Source organism: Mesoplodon mirus, assembly GCF_964341445.2.
Source record: "Mesoplodon mirus genome assembly, chromosome: 20".
NCBI lineage: Eukaryota > Metazoa > Chordata > Mammalia > Artiodactyla > Ziphiidae > Mesoplodon > Mesoplodon mirus.
Window position 1 is genome coordinate 16166586 of NC_138996.1, and position 21467 is coordinate 16188052.

At 36.2% G+C, this 21467-nt stretch overlaps 1 protein-coding gene across 7 annotated transcripts in view; it reads right to left on the reverse strand.

The window, feature by feature from the left end:
* NRG1 (neuregulin 1) overlaps positions 1 to 21467 on the reverse strand; it is a gene marked incomplete at its 5' end in the record, with an annotated part of 1029511 nt that overhangs the window by 120055 nt on the left and 887989 nt on the right. For 5 of the 7 annotated variants that reach the window (XM_082608833.1, XM_082608831.1, XM_082608832.1 and 2 more), the window contains 2 exons: positions 18952 to 19002; positions 21324 to 21374. The exons of the other annotated variants lie outside the window; for them this stretch is intronic. In XM_082608833.1, coding sequence (XP_082464959.1) covers positions 18952 to 19002; positions 21324 to 21374 — 102 coding nt within the window. The remainder of the gene's footprint in view (positions 1 to 18951; positions 19003 to 21323; positions 21375 to 21467) is intronic. 7 annotated transcript variants of the gene reach the window in all.

Sequence of the window (21467 nt, forward strand, 5' to 3'; positions counted from 1 at the left end):
CTGGTCAGCTGACTCTATAAACTGGTCCCCAGATGAATCAAAAAATGTAGTGTACAGCACCTCACTCTTACAAATGCCCTAGAAATTTGTTTTTTAAATCTTCTGTTTCAGGTAGAAACTGTTGAGCATGAGGTGGGCCACATGTGAAGGCAGTTATGAATTACTCGTAAGAGAGGACCATCTACTCAAGAGATTCTGAAACGTCATATAAAGGCACGTATAAAATAAGCCCTCACAATCTACCTGAAATAAAGGAAGCTTGCGGAAAGGAATGATCTGAATTGTTCTACTTTTAAATACAATCCAAATTTGTAAATTTGAAAAGACTTCAGCCAGAGGAAACATGTTAACAATATACATTTTCCTTAGAGTCTACACAGTTCTCTCCTTGTTGCTGATCAAAAAAAAAATGTAAAGCTCCACCAAAGGGAAAAAAGGGAGTGATAAAAATATATGCAGTTTCTAGAACTGATTTGGCATTCCAGTGAGCCGTCTAACCCGAGATTATGTTGTAAGGTCATAAGCCTTACAATACTCATACAAGCGGAAGTATCCCATTTAAAATCAAATGCCAGCTCTATATTTTTCTGCTATTTCTCAGTCCAAGGGGTGGGAACTCTTTCTGCATTGTTGCAATTTTTATTACTTCAAAACTATGAATTTGAAAGTCATAAGACAAAAATATCTTATGATTTGACCTCCCATTCAGAACTTCCTATCATAAGTCGTACCATGTATTGCTAGAGTCAGATCTGTTTAAGAATGACTTGTTTCTTTTCTCTGTATCTCTGAAATTATGTGGAGTGAAAGGATGTAGCCTTAATGCAAAGATGAACTGTAATCTCAAGAATAGTTAGATTTCAATTTTTCATTGACTATTGGAGCTGGAACAGCCCTCGCCCATGAATTTTATCTTACAGAAGAAGGAAAAAAAAAAAACAAAACAACCAGTCTCCGAAGATAAAAATAATCTGCCTGGAGCACCAAAGTTAATTTCAAAGTCAAGACTGGAATTCAGGGCTATTGCTCCTCCTCTTTGAACTCATTTCTACAAAGGGAAGCTCTTTAGTTATGTACTAACCATGTAGATATCCTTGAGTTACTGCCAGACAATGGACGGTTTAAATTTTCTATCATTACTGCCACGGGTTATCTCTAAAGAAACATCTCACTTTGACCTTTTACTGCAACTGTTTCTACTTGAAAGTTTAATCTATATAATGCTCCCATGACCACTTTTGGTCACAACTCTACTGAATATTCAGACCCTTTTTCTGGAGGTTATTAAGAAACGAATATTCATATTTAGACTCATTCAACAGCATTTCATCATTAAGGGGACACACAGAATGTGGGCTCTAATCGCTTACATGAGAAGGTCCAGAATAAAGAACCTAGAGATTATCATACTAAGTGAAGTAAGTTAGACAGAGAAAGACAAATATACAACATCACTTATACGTGGAATCTAAAAAGATGATACAAATGAACTTATTTACAAAACAGAGATAGACTTACAGACATGGAAAACAAACTTATGGTTACCAAAGGGGAAAGTGGGGGAGGGATAAATCAGGAGTTTGGGATTAACAGACACACACTACTATATATAAAACGGATAATCAACAAGGACCTACTGTATAGCACAGGGAACTCTACTCAATACGCTGTAATAACCTATAGGGGAAAAGAATCTGAAAAAGAATGGATATATGTATATGTATAACTGAACCACTTTGCTGTACACCTGAAACTAACACAGCACTGTAAATCAACTATACTCCAACATAAAAGAAAAATTAAATTAAAAAAAGAAGGTATAGAATAAAGAAACTTTAGTGAATGGAAGGGAGCTTATCCTCAGGAAGGAAGACTGTCACTCCAAAATAGGGATCAGCCCAGTATTATTGCGATGAATGATTCAAACACATACAATATCAAATGTTGTCAATATCTGAGAATTGGTGAGCCAGGCTCACATCCTCTTTTAATCTGGAGAATTAGAAGTCTGGGACACAGGAAGGAGTGATTGTCAGGAACAGGAAAAGGAAGGCTTCTGATGACTGAGTTATACTCTGAAATACGATGATTAGAAAATCCCAGGTCCAAATATGAAGACTTATTCCAGAGAAACCTATATTCTATTTGTTGACATAATCCATCACCTATATATTATTTTAAATATTATAATAAGACATATACATCATGCATGCTGGAATATTTGGATACAAGATGCATTCATATATGCAACTTACTTGAAATTGCATCAGAAATAAAAAGTTGATTGATAGATAAATGGATACATATTTGATAAAGCAAATATGGCGACTGTTAACACTGTAAAATCTAGAGATTGGGTATACATTGTTTACAAGTCATTCAACTTTTCTGTATGTTTCAAAATTTCATAGTGAAATGCTAGAAAAAGTTTAAAAAGACTTTTTCATGGCTGTTTCTGACTACCATATATGTAGTATGTTTTATTATAAAAACTCCTAAGCCGATGCCAAACCAAACCAAATAATCTACCAATTCCACATTCGGTAACCTGCACTCAATTATTCTCCTTCCTCCACTGCACGATGCCTCCCCACCCACCTTCCCCCACAACACTTACTTTAAGATGAATTCCAAAATTATATCAAGAATATAAGATTCACCCTAATTTGAATCATTGTCTAATGACAATGGAGTATCTTTATATGACAAACCATTAGCTGCTGCAGAAAATCTAAGAGCTTTTCCTGAACCCACCTCCCAGACCATTCATTTATTGAGAAGGGATTTTTTTTTTTAATGTGATACTTCACTCGCTAGGGATTAGAACATCTATGAATAACATGAATAGGGAAATTGTACAGTTCATTCTACTGACAAAATGAGAAAGGTTGGACAGTAAGCTTCAGTTTGTTGAGAAAAAAAAAAAAGAATCCTTTTATTCTTAACGACACTCCCATCTTGAACACATCTTTTTCAAAGATCAAATGGTCAGTGGACACTATAAGGCCAAAGGCTCTGATGTGGAAGTTGGGTTTCTCCACTGCTGTATTTCCCACCCAGTTATGCATACACATATTTTATAAAACTATTAAATACTTATGACACAGTACAAAGCCCCTCTAAAAGCATCTGTATTTAACTAAATCATGTCACTGACAGCAAGAGGCATGCACAGCAATTTAACCTAGCAGGAAAAGTACTTCTTTTACATCTCACTGCAATGCAGAGAGTTTCAACCATACGCTTATTTCTGTCCCCACATACCGTCCGTAAGAAGGGAAAGCTTAACTTAAGTGGTTCAAGGGGCTTTTAGACAGGCTTCTCAAATGAAACATAAATCTTTTGAAGTGTTTCTCAAAAATTCTTTCCTGAGGCTTTGCCAGGACTCTGTCACTAGAGGTCAGACAAATAACCCATCCTCAGGTTGTCTCCTTAACCCCGGGTTAAATACCTGGATTTAGCCCCATCTTTTCTTATATCACCACGTCCTTCCAAATGTTTGCCATAGTCTATCACTGACTGATGTCAAAGGCATCCAAAAAGTACCCATGTCCAAGTGCATCCCTCTCAGTCTTCCCTTTACCCACAAAAAGACTCCAAGTTTCGTATGGGCATATCAAAAGTTAAATTATTGTTAAACACTCATATACCTTAATACCAAAGAATCTCTTGAGACAAGTACTACTACTTAAGCGTTTTTTAAGGTACCTAAGCATTTGGTGATGCAAAAGAACAGCAGAGAGAGAGCTCTGAAATGAAAAAAAAAAGTGCAAGAGAAGGCAAAACATCTTAGGCATCTTAGGCTCAGAGCTAACTGTACTCGTGGAGCCAGAAGGGTTCAAAATAACCTCTGGCTGGTAAAAAAAATGTGTTGAATGGGTACAAAAATAATTATTTTAGTGATATGTATGCTGTCAAAAAATCAGGGCTAAATGCTTGAGCTGTCCAACTCAAAATGAAATATTACTGTTATTCAGCCAACATACAGCAAGTGATTAGGAAATTTGTTGCTCAGCATTTAAACAAACTTCTTTTCACACTCTGGCAGGTAAAAAATGGAAAACCTCAGGATGACCTGCTTCTCAAAAGCAGATTGCAGATTTTAAAGTCGTGGTATTTTATGTAATGAAAAGTAACTTACATTTCTAAAGCCCCACAATATATGTTAATTTATCTACACATCCATCCACCCATCCATCCAAAATAATGCTGACTAAGTGGCCGCTTTTGTCCCTGGCATTGTGCTGAGGCTTATAGATTTGGTAGCAAGAAGGTAAAAGAAGTTCCACCCCATAATGTCTCTTTTCTCTGAAGTAGCAAGTGAGGTTATCTGCTGAGAGAAGGCATGATGCAAAGTTTGAGCGCGGTAAGGTCTTAGTCACCTTGGAAAACAGATGAGAAGGTTGACTAAAAAACAGAAGCAGGTCAGACATCGCGGCAAGTATTAGATACACAACAGTCCTTCCTTATTTATAATTCTCACTATCAGGATCCTTACTTCTCCTCTTGAGAATTATATTTTGAAAGTGCAACCAATGGAAGAAGACTTCAAAAAAGTCATTGGAGGATATTATGCTAAGTGAAATAAGTCAGACAGATAAAGACAGATACTGTATGATATGACTTATACGTGGAATCTAAAAAATACAACAAACTAGTGACTATAACAAAAAAGAAGCAGATTCACAGATATAGAGAACAAACTAGTGGTTACCAGTGGGGAGAGGGAAGTGGGGAGGGGCAATAGAGGGGTAGGGGACTAAGAGGTACAAACTATTAGATATAAAATAAGCTACAAGGGGAATTCCCTGGTGGTCCAGTGGTTAAGACGCCACACTTTCACTGCCGGGGCTTCAATCCCTGGTCAGGGAACTAAGACCCCACAAGCCTCGTGGTGCAGCCAAAAAAAAAACAAAAAAAAAAGCTACAAGGATATATTGTACAACACAGGGGATATAGCCAATATTTTATAATAATGATAAATAGAGTATAACCTTTAAAAATTGTGAATCACTATATTGTACACCTGTAACTTATATAATATTATACTTCAACTATACTTCAGTGAAAAATGAATTTTAAAAAAGTGTCACTGATAACATAAGAAATGATTTTTCTGTTGAGCTCTACAGGACCTGGACCCAAACAAGACTGAAGTGGGGCGAGAGGAGGAAGAGAAAAGAACATGAATAAATATGATAATGAGAAGGTTAAGTTCACACACATATCACAATCTCCACTTTGGACAGATTTACTTCTCAAATCAGTGTACCTTTTTCTGATGCCAGAATTTAATTTGCAACATAAGGTGATCCACTTAGTTATGCTGTGTGGCTTAACTCTGGCCACGATGAAACCAACCTATTCAAATGATGTTACCAGTAAGTCCATGAATCAAAGAACTTTAACCTACTACACACCGTAATGCCCCTCTATTGTATACTGCTTCTAATATGAACAAGATGAGGGAAGAAGACATGCCATAAACCCAGAGATCAGCAGGAAAGTTTAACTTCTCTCTTTCAAGTATTACTTGGAAGAAATTAAATCAGTATTGGGAAACATTGTGTGTTTACAGCAAGCTCAAAATTAGCCATATTAAAGTGAAAAGGGAAAGTTTGGTCTTTAATGACTCTTCTGCCATAGATTTCCCACATATTTTTAAAAATGTGTGCCTTTTCTCAGTTTTTCCAGATCCGTGCTAGGTTGATCTTATCCCTGCTGCCTTTGAGAACTTCATTCATTCATTCACTCATTGTTTCCTAAGTACCTAATATGAGCCAGGCCCTGCACAAGACTGAGAAAGAAAGAGGGAAGGAGGCTGCAGTGGTTCCTGCTTCCAAGGTGTTACATAAAGGACTTCATTTTCCTAATCCCACTCTGGCACGAATGCAAATACTGCAGAAGTGAGAGTCGATAGTCTTAGAATAGATTCCATTTGTGTGGTAGACACACTGTGGAGTGATTAAAAAAAAAAAAAAGAGCCCAGCAAGAAATGCTGTTTGTTATATATGCATGTCCAGGTTTCTCAGATTTTCCTTCACTTAGGATCCAGTTACGAAAACATTTACTTCTGAGAGCGTTTTGTTTTGACGAGTGATGGAAGAAGAATGCAGAAATTCATTTCCAGAAGGGACCATGTCCAGGCAAGAGGCCTTTAGAAGTACCAGACAATTGGAGGCAGAAAAACCTAATCCATCTATTTCCATTCTCAGAAACTATCAAAACAAAACACCCATCAAAACAGACTGGGCTATAGTAGAAATCTGATGGTGGGTTGATTTTTTTTACAGTTCTTTAAAAAGTTTTTTCCTTGACTGTTTTTGGTGGGTGGACTAAAATAAAAAAAATAAAATATTAATACATTGTATTATCTTTTTGATGAAGACTTCTTATTTACTGGTGACGCCAATGCACAGTTTTAAATTTAGTTACCCAAATTTCCTGAATTATTAAGGAAACATTTTAAATGCATAGAAATTCTGACATTTCAAAATATACACATCAAAAAGAAAAAATTATATTACATACATACAGATTCAGATCTGAAGATCTGATTCAATAATTGGTTGCTTGTAGAAGCTAGTTTAATCAATAAAGAAGGTCAGCGTGATTGAAAGAAAGAAGTATTAAACATTTTGACTAACATTAGTTCTGGTAACTACCTAGGCTCTGCAAAATCACTGACGCGGCAAGACTAAAGATGACCAAATAAGCTTTACTATTAAAGTTATAAGTTATCATCCTCATAAATATATGAGCTGTTCAAATATGAATTGATGGTAATTAAAGAAACCAATGATAAAATGATCAGAATTAATATCCTTTATCAAATTAGAAACATGATTTTTCCTTTTTTCAATTAATTCTGATGAAAATATACAGAGCAATCCACTTATTCAACATCTAAATCAATTTGAATTTTTTATCCTTACAACATAATTTTAATGTTGAACACTGTCCATCTATGAATTTCCAATAATGGTATTGTATATCCAATGAAGAAAAGGATATATATTGGGGTGGAACTTTCTTATTTTATATTAACATTGAAGGTGCGTTTGAAAGAACATTGCTGAAACAGTTTTCACTTTTTAAAAATGGTGTCCCTTGTTTAAGTGCTAATATCCCTTATGCTCAAAAATAAAACATTAATTTTTAATTCTGTAAGTAACACGTGAAAGTTAAAAGTATGACGTATATTTCTTACTTTGCTCTTAACATATTAACATAGCATTTCCCCTTCTTCCTTTCCAATCCAACAAAGTGTTATACCGTCAAGATACCTGGAGCATCAGGTATTATCTTTAACCAACATCTCATCTCCTTATTGCTCTTAAGGACAAGTGTGCACACACCCAAAAAGTCAGTGAATTCTGTGCAAACTAAAAGAGGCTCTTAAAATGAAGAGCAAATTAGATCTAATTACGGGTGATGGAGTTTCGAAAGATCCTAGATTAACATTACAAGCACTTCCCATGGTAAATTAAGCATGCAGTTTAGTCAGCAAAGATCTTTTTTATATATCTTGTTTATGTCTACTATAAATATCATAAGCATTCTTTTAGCATTTAACCCAGTGATGAATGCATCTATGATGGAGTCAGGTTCTAATTAGTGAGTAACTAACTGCAAATATTTCCACAACTGTTCATCTCCCAACTCTTTTACCCTGACTAACAGAGACATGCTTACCAAAGTCTAAAGGTTCATGCAGTTACAGGAAACCAAATGCATTATTTATAAGGACACACAGCCTAGAAAGTTCGGCTATGCCGCTTACCCTAGCAGTAGTAGGCTCTAAGCTATTGGCAACAGGAAGCTTGTCAGTGCATTAGAAAATGGGATTGAAGGGATCCCTGCCAAATAAAATAGCTAAGTAATAACAAACGTTAAAGAAGAGCCTTGGGGGTTGGTGGGAGTCCTGAGCTCACCCGCTGAAGCACAATTCAGATCACCAAGCTTTTGCAGTCAATGCAGAAAGAATAATACTAATTAATTCTTTGTGTCTTATCTTTCTTGAGTGCTTGCTTTTTAATTAGTTATATTGTTTTTTATTAATGTTACTATAGTATCTGTATACAAATGAGAAAATTACAACTGCTATAAAATAGGTACGGTGCACACTATCAGATTTCAAGTGCAGGTAGAATTAATTCTGTATTTGTACTGTGCACCCTGTTTATCAATCCATAATCACTGTTTCAGTGATTCTGGACAAATCAGTATTTTTTTCCCCTTTGATTTCAAAGAAAAAGAAACCTGCCACAAAAAAAGCCATAATTTCTTATTCTTCATGTGTTCAAAACTGATATATTGCTTCAGAGATACCTGTCATGACTTTAAGTAGATTTTGAGATAGTGCCATTCAAGTTTCATTTTCTGTTTAATCGTGGTCAGCAACTTGGAATTTACACCACAGTGCAATAAAAGGCTGCCTGCTTCAAATGTTAACAGCAGCAGGGGATGAGAATGCCCTCTTGCCTGGGAGGGAAAACCCTAAAAACTGACAAAATAAGTCAATCTAAACACACACACACCACACACACACACACACACAAAACTTACTGTGGGAACTGTTAAAAGCAAATAATCTTCCATATCAATCTGACATTGAAACAAAAAGCTATGGTTTTTATTCTGCATCTCAAAATTGATCTGAAAATTATCATCAAAATCAAGGATGAAGTAGTTGAGGCTACGTATCACATATTTATGCTTATTCTTTTCTTGAATAACCTGAGTTTCATACTTAATATTTAATAGTTAATGCATATACCTGTTTATGTGGAAGAGGGGAAGCTCATGGTATTCCTTCTAAATTATCCAAGTACCTAACAAATATAATTTGTTACCAAAAACTGTCTAGTTTTAACGCTTTTTATCATGGTAAATGGGCATACATATTTCTGTACCTTGCTCAGGACTTGATTCATAGAACTGATTTAGTCCAAGTGATAAAAGTAGCCAAGTGGGGCCTCCCTGGCGGCGCAGTGGTTGAGAGTCCGCCTGCCGATGCAGGGGATACGGGTTCGTGCCCTGGTCTGGGAGGATCCCATATGCCGCGGAGCGGCTGGGCCCGTGAGCCATGGCCGCTGGGCCTGCGCGTCCGGAGCCTGTGCTCCGCAACGGGAGAGGCCACAACAGTGAGAGGCCCGCATACCGCAAAAAGAAAAAAAAAAAAAAAAAAAAAAAGTAGCCAAGTGGTAAAAGTAGTTGCAATGATCACATGGCCTTAGAACGTATGATAGAGGTCACAAGAGGAACTCTCCGAAGGTTTTTCTCTCACCCTCTCCCTCTACTATCAGTGTGTATAAAGAACACAGGACATGGGGTCAGAGAAGCTGGCATGGAACTTGTTATATAGCCTTGACAAATACTGAATTGTCTGAGCCTCTCAGTTACCTCATCTATCCAATGGGACAAATAATATCTATTCTCAGATGAAAGTACCTGACACATGGTAGGTGCCCATTAAAAGACATTGTTACACCTCATTATTACTTTTTTAATGATAATACAAGAAAAATCAACCTTATTAGTGCCACGGCATTCCATTACTCCCAAACAGGTGACTCTTCAGCACCACAGGGAGAACAGCGACCAACCAGTTAATATGTAGATTTTCATATAATTTGCAATAATCCCATCTAAGGTGAAACAGTCTTATACATCACCATGTAAACAACTATTTATCATAAAATGAAGAAACCTTCAACATATAAAATCTAGAAATAAATTTAAAGTAGAAGTGTATGGAGTGTGAAATGCTTCTCAAAATGTTAAAGGCTCTAATAAATATGATTTAAGCCAATGTGAATTTTTTCAACTTTGATTTTTAAATATTTAAATACATTTTTCATGATTGAAGGTTTAAGTGGTTTTCCTATAATTACACATATGTACAACTTTCAGAAATCACGATAATCTAACTAAAAAAAATCATCTCACTATTAATGTTCATATCCGTTTAATAAATACTTCCTGGGAACCAGCATATTGGTGTGTTATGGGCATGGAAACACAAACCAAAATTCCTTCCTTCAAGACCTTATATTCTGATTTGGGAAGTGATGTGCATACCTGTGACAATTGTTAAGTGGCAAGTTTGTTATTTGAAGAGCTAGGAAATCACCAAGAGAGTACAGCTGGGCCTTGGAAGATGATCTAACATCTGGGTATAACAAATCATAGAGTTCGCTTTTATTCTTTGATTAGACAAAGACTTTTTTTTTACAATTTCAGAGTATCCTTTTACTAAAATATACCCAAGTCTTCACGTCTTCTAAAAAGGTAAGAGAATATGACATTTTTAAAATTATTGAGACTATAGCTGACCCTATTCTTCGTGAAGACTCTCTCCACCAGAAGCCTCTATTAGACTTACTTCTGAATGCACTTTTTACCCAAAAGGTCACAGCCAACATTCTAGAAACTTGAAAAAAAAAAACAAAAAACAACAAGCAGAAAATTTTACCATAATACTAGTTTCTGTGTGTATATATGTAGTGGATGTGATGTTTCATTTCTATTTTTGCACTAAGCTTAACAGTTTTAAATCTCAGTTCCCTTTACCTGCAATGTAAAAACATTTTTAAAGGTATGAATAAACCGCCTATGTGTGCTTGAGTCACTTATTTCCTTCCTAAAGCTTATCTTGCTTTCACACAGCTTCATTTGCACATACAAAGTAATTCTCCTGCCCCCATGATCTGTTCATTCTAAAACACACCCAGGGACTCTTTGTATGGTTTATTTTTTCACAGATAACTTGAGGAAAGTCTAAACAAAGATGTATTTCTGCTCTGGAGCACTAGAGACATGAAATTAAGAAGCTTCTACGAGGAAGGAAGAGGAAAAAATCCATCTGGGTCAACTAAAGGGAAATGTACAAACTTCGTAAAATATCTGTTATGGCCACTTAATTTTTTCTCAGACATATTCCCTTCATATCACATTTTATCATAAAGATACCCTGTCTGGCGCTTCCCTGGTGGTGCAGTGGTTGAGAGTCCGCCTGCCGATGCAGGGGACGCGGGTTCGTGTCCTGGTCGGGGAAGATCCCACATGCTGCGGAGCGGCTGGGCCCGTGAGCCATGGCCGCTGAGCCTGCGCGTCCGGAGCCTGTGCTCCGCAATCGGAGAGGCCACAACGGTGAGAGGCCCGCGTATCGCCAAAAAAAAAAAAAAAAAAAGATACCAGCAGGTATCCCCCTATCAGACAGAGGAAACCTACTAAGAACAAAGCTAGCAAAGCATACACACTAAGAAATCATCGTATTATATCATGTGAGCTTCTGGATCAAACTGGGCCAGTTTTATGAGCTAATATACTCCCTTTATATTTAATCTCTTTGGAGTTTAATTTCTATCACCTGCAGTAGAGAAACTCCTAATTGAATCGCCATCCATATTTCTTATTTTACTGCTTTACCATGTTGTTCCTCTACCTTATTCCTTCCTTTTGAGGGGCGAGGGGGGCCTGTTTCCTATAGCATCCAGGGTCTTTTAATAATAGATGGGCCTCTATTCCCATCTTCCTATTTCTCAGATCCCTAGAAAACTTGAAAAAAAAATGAAGAATGAAGAAATCCACCAAGTTCATCATTTATTTTGGTAAGTAAATTTATCAAAATCCTGCTGGCTCTGTTTTCCTAGATGCTTTCTTTGTATATGTCTCTCTGTCTCTAATCTCTTCAACATTTAAAAAATTTTTATATTTTGTATATATAATCCACCTCACTGCTCTATTCCTAATGATTAAAAACACTTACTGTAGTTTTAATACTTTTCTAAAAACAAGAAAAATAAAGAAGTCCTTCCCTCTCTCAGCTGATATACAAAAAGATGGAAGATGTTTTTTAATGTTAAAGGGAATATTCCAGTAAAAAGCCCCCAAAAGAATAAAATACAGAGAAATAATTGCTCTAGGGCTGATAATTTTCTACTACTGAGTTTAGCTATCATACAAATAATATCTAGGATTTACAGTATTATGTGATAGGTTAAATAGTAATCAGCCTGGAATAAGGTCATGCCTCTATCCCAAACATCAACTACCACTGAGGAAGATTTCCCTGTTTGTTGAAGATCTGATGCCTATTAGCACAATGGCTCTAAGATTATTCCCACCTCTGTAAATAGCATGTTTTGAAATAGATAAATTCTCAAACTAACAAAGCCAAAGAGCAAGTCACTGAAATGATTCTAGAACGTTTTCTGCTCCTTTTATAGTATTAAACCTTTGAATTTTGTTGCTATTAATTAAGGGTTCTCCTGTCCATTTCATTACACCTTGTAGACTGTGGAGAGTATATTATTTCACTTAAAAGCTGACTGCCTTTTTTTTTTTTTAAAGAAGCCCTCTTCATTCTTTCTTTTTTTTTAAGAAGCTCAAACTGCACGGATGGACCTAGAGATTGTTATACTGAGTGAAGTAAGTCAGGAAGAGAAAGACAAACATCATATGATATTGCTTATATGTGGAATCTAAAAAAACGGTACAAATGTACTCATCTACAAAACGGAAATAGAGTTACAGATGTAGAAAATAAACTTATGGTTACCAAGGGGTAAGGGGGGGGAGGGATAAATTGGAAGATTGGGATTGACATACACACACTACTATATATAAAATAGATAACTAATAAGGACCTACTGTATAGCACTCACTACTACTCAATACTCTGTAATGGCCTGTATGGGAAAAAAATCTAAAAAAGAGTGAATATATGTATATGTATAACAGATTCACTTTGCTGTACACCTGAAACTAACATGACATTGTAAATCAACTATACCCCAATAAAAATTTTTAAAAATTTAAACCACTAAAAAAAAAAAAAAGGAAACTCAAGCTAGTTGCATGGATCCTGTAAGACTTTGTAATTTAAAAAAAACATGATTGAAATCAGAAGATTCAGGCTTAAATTTATGTTCTACCACCTATGTATGTAGTTTTTGAATTTGGACATGTCAGAAATTTCTGAGTCTCACATCCCTCAACTGACAAATGGGATGAAATCTAGGTCACAGAATTACTGTGTGAATAAATGACTCAATATATGAAAATATACCTTGTAAAATACACAGTAGGATACAAATATCAGTTATTTATATATACATAGCACACACATATTTGTCTGGGTCAAGAGAATAATTTTGGAAAAGGTTAATTTCAACTGAATACAAAAGGTTAAGGATGATTTAGTCATAAGCTTGATCAAAAGTTTTCTCTTATCAAGTAGTGGAATGCAATGACAGATACTGAATGCCTTTAGAAAGGCAGAACTGAAGAATTATATTACAGTTGCAGGGAGTACTGTAAAGGAAAATGTAAGACACATTCACATATAAAATGAGTGAACTTAGCATGAAGGTGAGAATATGAATGACTGTGACATACAAGCCCCTACTCTTGCTCCAAGTCAGTGTATTGTCCTAAAAATCTGTAACTAACTCTCTAGGCAATCAGGAAAATGGAAGTAATACCAGTTGGGCAATCTCCACTTAAAATTTTTCTTTTATTGCTATAGGATGCATGGCAATTTGTTTGTCATTCTCCACAAGAGACAGAGCCACCACACCCTTGAAAAGACTGTGTTTATAGAAATCTGGAAACACAATTTGCATTCAGTTAGAAGTAGCTGTCTAATGGTGACAGGATAGAGTTCATATTTTGCCACCAATAAAGATCTGAAATAGGAATGCCATTTTTCCAGCTGAAAGTCATTTAGGAAAGGTCTGGGCAGTTCTGTCTACATTTAGAGTAGGTCAGTCAGTTACAGCTGAGGATGGAAGTAAGAACTGTAACTCTGAACTTCACCAGTGGACCAGCAGACCTGGTCCAATCTAATCAATACATAGCACAGTGCTATTCCCAAGGGAACATGCTGTATCTGATTGTAACAAATGTCTCTGCAGACAAAAGACATTTTTTTCCTTCAGCTAGCTCTTTTAGGTGCCAAATTAAAGATTGAATTGTTCATTTCATTCAGAAATTTCAAAGAGGACTTCTTGGATAAGTTCCTTTCAAATGCAGTCTTAGCTGAGAATATATAATATTTTGGAAAAAACAGTGATTTCTTGGCATACAACTTTCAGTACCACCATTTAGACTGAAAATCATCAACTCCTTTCCTCTTCCAACAATAGGGATATTTTCTTATGTTGTTCAAATAAAATAGTAGGACTCCCTTGATTTCCATTTTCTTCAAAGACACACACATTTTTCAGGTACTGGCTCTCTTCCCTCTATAGAGGAGACCATCTAAAGCAAGGCTGTGCTAAATGATTCACATTCATTTTCTCATATTAGGCTTCTCAATATAGTTTGAGATAAACAAGGTTATACAGACAGAAACTGAGTCTTAAGGACATTAAATAAATTGCTTAAGAATACACAGTAATTAACAGCACTAGTATTTAGACTTAAGGACATGAGTCCATCTGACGTCTGTGTTCTTTTCATTCTCCCTCACCACCTGTCACGCTTTGATGGGTAACATAAAGATTATATGGGCTCAGCTGGTTCAAAGCAATGCATTGACCTTAATCTGCCACACATATACCCAATCCACTTTGTATCAGAGACTACTTTTCTGCCCATTCACAGAATCTCATTCTTTTTCATATTAAAGGCTTTTTTTGTTTTGAGGCAACAAAACCTCATGCATTACGGCAGGCTAGCGTACTGCCTGGGTTTGAATCCTGCTTGTGGGACTTTAGACAAAATACATCAGTTTCATCATTTGAAAAATGGAATTCAGTTTTATGGAAACCATGAATCAGCATCCATGTAAATCACCTTGCGCAGTGCCTGGCACAAAGTGAGCCTTCAATAAAGATTTGCTATTACTACTATTATTATTTGAAACATATATTTCAATTATTTAAGACTGTTTTCCAGAAACTTCTCTTTATTTTCTTTCCTATTACTATTCATTAGACTTTCCATTTTTGTTTCTCTCATTTTTATATTAAATTGGAATGGATGGGGCTTAATTCAGTAAAGTGGTTGGTAAAACAATTGTATTTTTTACAGCATTTGACAAAATTGTCTGCAAAACGGGGTCACCAGCAGCTGGCAATTCAGACAGAAATCATTAAGGTTTGTTTGTTCTGAACAATCCATTTACTTTTTTGCTGATGCTGTGTAAAGGAGGAACAAGACAGTCCTACTGACTGTTTTATAAATTTCAAGTTCTTTTCTACAACCTGTCACTTACGTGTAATAGGACACTCATTTAGCAAATTATTTATATGTTTTAAGTCACAGATGCCTCATTTACAAAAGAGTAAAATAAAATAAAGGAAAATAATGCTAATCTTTCCCAGGATATTATTATAAGAAACTTTTTAAAAAAATTATAAATTAACAACTCTAAAAAGAGTGAAAGTATAATGCAAATTCCCAAATTCAAAAAGGAAGTAGTTAACATTTGCCTTACAGAAGGAAGGATTAGTAACTTTGCTATTTCACCAATATTTATAAAATGCTAGGAAAAATAAATAGAAAGAGGGCAAAAATGATACAGTTGTTTGTAGATGAAACATAAATCTCTTAAAATCTCCAGTCAAGAATGATTTCTGAATCGTTACAGTGATTTTTAAAAAATTATTTAAAAAATTTTAGATTAGAAAAATATGTTTCAAAATTTCTGACTAGCATTTCATGACATGGGAAAAACACTTATGGTTCATTAAATAGATAGAAGGTGGAGAAGGAAAAAGCCAGAAGGAAGAATACTGATTCGAAGAAAATATACTAAAATACTAGCAATAGTATTTTGGATAGGTAGGTAGGCAACTTTAATTTTCTTCTTTTCGTTTTTTTTCTACTCCAGTATGAGTTACAGAGGAGAAAAGGAGAACTTGAAGGGCTGCAGTGATCAGGGAAGGATACCACAGAAGACACCTGGCATACCAGACAGGGTTCTGAGCAGGGCCATGAACATGAACTACCACTGACAAACCCTCCCAAGATTTACCCAGAGGTGAGATGTTCTCAGAACCAGCACTGGCAGTTAAGGGGACGTTTCCCTATAAAGGTGTGCACATTTGTACCGAAAGAACTGAAAAGTAATAAGGCTCCCTCACCCTTTTTTAACACCGACCCCCAAAGCACACCAAATCATTCTAATACACAACAGGTTTGCTGAACCCAGACTACTTCAGAAAGGGTTTTCAAAATTTACTTTACAAAACACACCAATGTCAACAGTTCGAAGAATGGAGGCCACACAGGCACGATGACTTTGTAATAGCACAGGTTGCTTTTCACATACGGGGATTTACACGTCCCCTTCCTGGCTGAAACACAGTGAAAAGAAACCTATTCAGGGCTGATTATTTCTGACCTGTGTGAACTTATCCAAGGCCTTTGACTCTTTTATATATGTTGAATTTTTCAGTCCAGTTTATTGCGATTGCTGGTTCCTCAAGTTGCAGCTCCCGCCTTTACTAAGCTGTGTGTCCATCACAGCTCTGTTCCAGTGCAGAATTCCCCTGAATGCAGCCTTTGGATGAGCTGAGTACCTCATGCTGCTCTCACTGTTCTCACCAAGACTAGACTTAGGATCCTGCCACTGTTGGTTTATATTTCCAAGGTACAGAGTATATTTTCACGAGATTAAAAAAATGTATTCATACTAACACAACACTGTAGAGCAACTATACTCCAATAAAATTAATAAAAAAACCTGACCAAATCATAGAGTCTATTTAAATATCTTATTTCCATGGAAAACAGGGTAAATAAATAAACCAAAGCTTTATAAGTGGAAGCAAATATTGTATTGTACCCTATACTATGAGTTGGTGGAGAAAAACGTTTTTCAAGTCTCTTGTAGTAATAATATGTGAGTGAATTTATCAAAATTGATGACACGCACACTCCATGCATGAAGTATGTCACTCTTTCAGGGACATGATTACATTTCATCTCCTGGATCACTGGGAAGGTGAGGGCATGAATCTTTCAGTGATGTACAAGGGGATGATCACTTATTTCCTGAATTTTTCTTCCTCTTCCAGTTACGATTTGGCACAGGAATGATAGAAGTTGTGTCTCTTTTATTACACGTTTACTTACTTCTGGGACAAAACAAAGCTGTGTTCTTAAGTTATCACAAATAGAATTCAACCGTAGAAAAAAAATAAAAAGTATTCATTAATCAATTCAGCAGTATTTACTGAGAGCCCACCATGAGTGGGGAGTGATGTATGGTACCCTGAAATATTTTAACATAAAGGTACACAAAGCTTTCGTTCTTACTTTTAAATCTTTACCAAATATACGGAACTAATTCTGCTGAGAGTTAGAGATCAGAGTCAGATTTCAAAATTATTTCTCTCTCAACAGTAGTATTGCAGTGAACAGAAATGTAAACTGAGAGATTCATTTCAGTTCCCTAAGTATTTCTTCCATTCCCAAACTACTCAGATATGCTTAAGGATCGCCTCCATTGCCCCATTAATGATAGCAGGAAGGGTTCCAATTACAAGAGTTTCAATAACTTTCTTCAATGAATCATGCAGGGGAGAAATTATTCCCAGACAAAAGGCCAGAAAGAAAACCCTAGTATTTGCTTTTATATAATAAACACTCAAAAATAGAAAACAAAGCTCATCATGATTCCTCAATGCTGGTTAGCTAAAATCTACATAATTATACTAATCGTTTTGTAAGTAGAATTAAATAACAAATATCCAAACTCCCCAGAAGGGATTATCATTTTGAAGTATGTAATGAGTGTCCTTAGGGGAAGCCAATGTAGTCCTAGCATTTCATTTCCTGTTCATCTTACTAGATTGTTGCCATCAGTGCAGTTAAACGATGCTTTATCTAGCTAAAGTATAGCCAAAACATCATCCTTCATGCAAGAAAAAATATGTGTACCTTGTTTTGTTACAGCCTGGGTACCACCAACCCAAAGGGAATGGTTTTAGAACCAAACTGGATATTTAAACAGACTGGGAAAACTACTGAAGTTGCCAAAAGTAAATACTTTCTTTTCAAGTATTTTCTACCATGCTGATAGCCAAAGGAAATTGTTCATTAAACACACTCTCCAGGCTGGAACAGAATCATTGGGAATATCTATGTATTGAAGAGCTTATCAAACTGAGAATGAGTTTTAAATAAAGAGCTAAAATCAGGGAGAGAAAGACTGGAGTTAAAAGTTTTATTTTCAAGGCCTGATAAATTCCCCTGTTGCATATCAAAATTTAATTCTACGCTATTCACAATTTATCAGTATCAAAACTATTTTTACTAGTCCTTGCTAACTTCTTAAGTTCCCCTGACATGGCACAAAGCACCAATCAATCTAACAGTTGTAGACCTCCATAAACACAAAGCACATTTCACATTAAACACAGAAAAACTAATTTGAGATCTTGCCTAGGGACTTGCTTTCAAACATTTTCATAATTAGTCACTTGCTATAGAATTTGAATTGAGGGCATCTATGTATAGTTTCCTTACTCTATCACAGCAGACTTTATATGAGAACTGAGGTGCTTTGAAATAGTGGCCCCAAACAGCTGGGTATCATGCCTTAGGCAGTTGCTGAAGGCATCAAGACACACTTAAAAACAAAAAAAGAAAAGAAACAAAAAACAACCCACAATGTTCTCTATTGCTCACCCAGAACTAGGCCTCAGAGGCTACGTGGCTATTTTCCAATATTTGAAGACATTACATTATCCTAAAACTACTACATATGTGGTATCTTTTAATATCCATATGTATCTCAGGAGGAGGGGATATCTGGTCGACCCCAACCATAGCAGGAGGTCATTTCTATTCCAAACAGCAAATACCATCCTGTTCCCAAACTTGATACCCCATACCTCAATAAGGGCAGGGGAGAGACATAAACATAATCTTTGGAAGCAGATAATTGTCTTGGGTTAAAAACTAGTGAACAGAATATATAAACATACTTACATGAAGAAGTATTTGCTCCTTCTGTTGATACTGATATTCTAATGGGAGACTCTATAAAACATAAAAGTGGAATGAAGCTTTATTGAGTCATACCACTTGGATTCTTAAATTAGAAATTTTGCCAGGCTTGGGTATCATCTAGAAAAAGAGGCCTAGAAAATGGTGCAACAGAAAAGCTGAAAGCATCTCAAAGTCAAAGGAAGATATATGCAATATTCAAAGACCACAAAGGAACGTTTCTGTAGGCCAAACCCAAAGACTTTAGAAAGAGATGCAGAAGGGGCTGGTCCACCTGCAAAGATACCCCCAACACACCAACTGCTGTTCCAATTTCCTAAAACCACTACTCTGAACAGATCCACACTCCAGGTGAGACAGATAATTCCTTCTCTTAGGTTGGTCTTGATTTTAAGAAACATGAAACCAAAGAGAACAATCCCCATTTTCAGAGAGAGAATGAAAGGCAACTTTCATGCCTAGAGGGGGGGAAAAAAAAAGAAGAAAAAGAAGAATGACAATATTTTCAGGCGAACGGCTCAGCATAAACATCTTGGCCAAACATGGTGCTGACTAAAGTCCATGCAAGTCCACTAGAGCAATTACTTCAGGATTGAATAAAACGTGCTAAATAAATACATAATACAATCATGGGGGATGTACAGTAGCATGACTCTCTCAGGTAGCAAGGATAAAGGAAGGAAAGCCAGTACTTAAGTAAAGCAGAGCATAAAACATACCTCATGCAGAACAAAAGCATGGGACCTAAGGGTTTTTATGAGTAAGAAATAAGAACAACTCAGTATCAAAGAAGGATTCTTTGCAACCAGAAATTCAGCAACCAGAAAGTTATAAAGATTCAAGTCATATCAGAAAGTAATAGTTACAGTCACTCCAAATTCCCAAGGCAAGCACCCCATGAATTTAAAAGCTCAGGTTTGTAACAGCATCTACTGGGGTTGGATAATGAAGTCCTTACATTAAAGAAATGCCAGAGTGAAAGGTGAGGAAATTCAGAAACTCTACAAATTTTTTCTTGTTTTCTTTTTCTCTCCCTGTCTCCCTTCTCTCTCTTTTTTTCTCTTTCTATTACTCAGAAAAGTAAGATTCTCTTAAACTCCAGGGTCACTCCACCTTACAACACACATACTTACATCTTAGTAATGATAAATAAATATGCCCTCAATACGGCCAAAGAGGTCTAGGACATAGAGAAAGTTAGCTTTTATGATTTTGTACAATGGCTTTGAAGGGAAGAGGCTAAACTGGGGAAGGTAAGCTAGAAAATGGCTGTGTTAGATCACATGGCCTCCAAGAGCTTCAACAAGGTAGAGGCCATAATGAAAAAAAAAAAAATCAATGAAGCCAAAGCATTAACTATGGGGTAATGAAAAGAATACTGAGCTTGAAGTATCTGCTCTCCCACTTGCTGAGATACATGACTCAACATTTCTACTGCTTCAGTTTTCTGATCTGTAAAATGAAGAAAAATACTGCCTTGTTTCACAAATCTGTTGTGATTATCAAATGAGACGTAAAAATCTTTGTAAACTGTGAAGTATCACGTGGAAAACAAGTTATCGTCAAACCTTTGAAGTGAGTCCTGAATCTAGGTCTCCAAAAACCTGTTCCCAACTAAATGTTTATTTTTAAATATTCTAAGGTTCTGTTAACTATAGAACTGCAGAGGTTAAGAAAAAGTAAGAAAAAAACCTTAAATTCGCAGTAGCTGAATTATGTTCACAGCTAGTGGAGAAATCAACAAATTAGGGTTAGACATGTGTTTAGTAGAGTTGGGTTTTAAGTAGCGAATATATGCTCAGGCCACAACTGCTATCAGCAAATATTATAGGCAAGTGACAAACAAACACAAACCAAAAAAATCCAAAACAAACAAACAAAAAAAGCAACAGCATTTTAAAAAGTCAGGCCTATAACTGTGTTTTTGTTCAAGTTTAGTGACCCACAACTGATCATTAAGAGCTCAAAGGTCAGAGGTCAGACACTGATACATTATCCAGGAATAAACTCTGATGGATGAACGAGGGCAGAAACAGCTAAGAGAAGCACCTAGAACGATATAAAAACTGAAGTTACAACCCAGATGTCTCCTTTCCTGGTCTAACATCCCTAAGTTGTATCTAGGTTTCTTTTTCTCATGCACGCCTCTTAGGTCCAAGTTCAGACACACAGCAAGAACTGGACTCCTTTAAGTAAAATCCAAAAATGCAGACTGAGCTGGAGAAAAATACTGGAGCAGAAAACAAGAGCAGCTGAAACGTGGATGCAGAAGGGGTTCTGATTAGTAGAAGGAACAGCCAGCTGTGATGCCTGTCGCTCTGGTTAGTAAAACTCGACGAGCTTATTTTCCTTACCTGAAGACACATACGCTGTCTCAGTTGAGGCTGGCATGCCAGTGATGATCTCTGCAAAAAAGAAAAGGTGATAGGACATTATGATGTACAGTCAGGAGGCTGGGAGCCAGTTCCACAGCCTTCCTTCAAATAAAAAATGTGTGT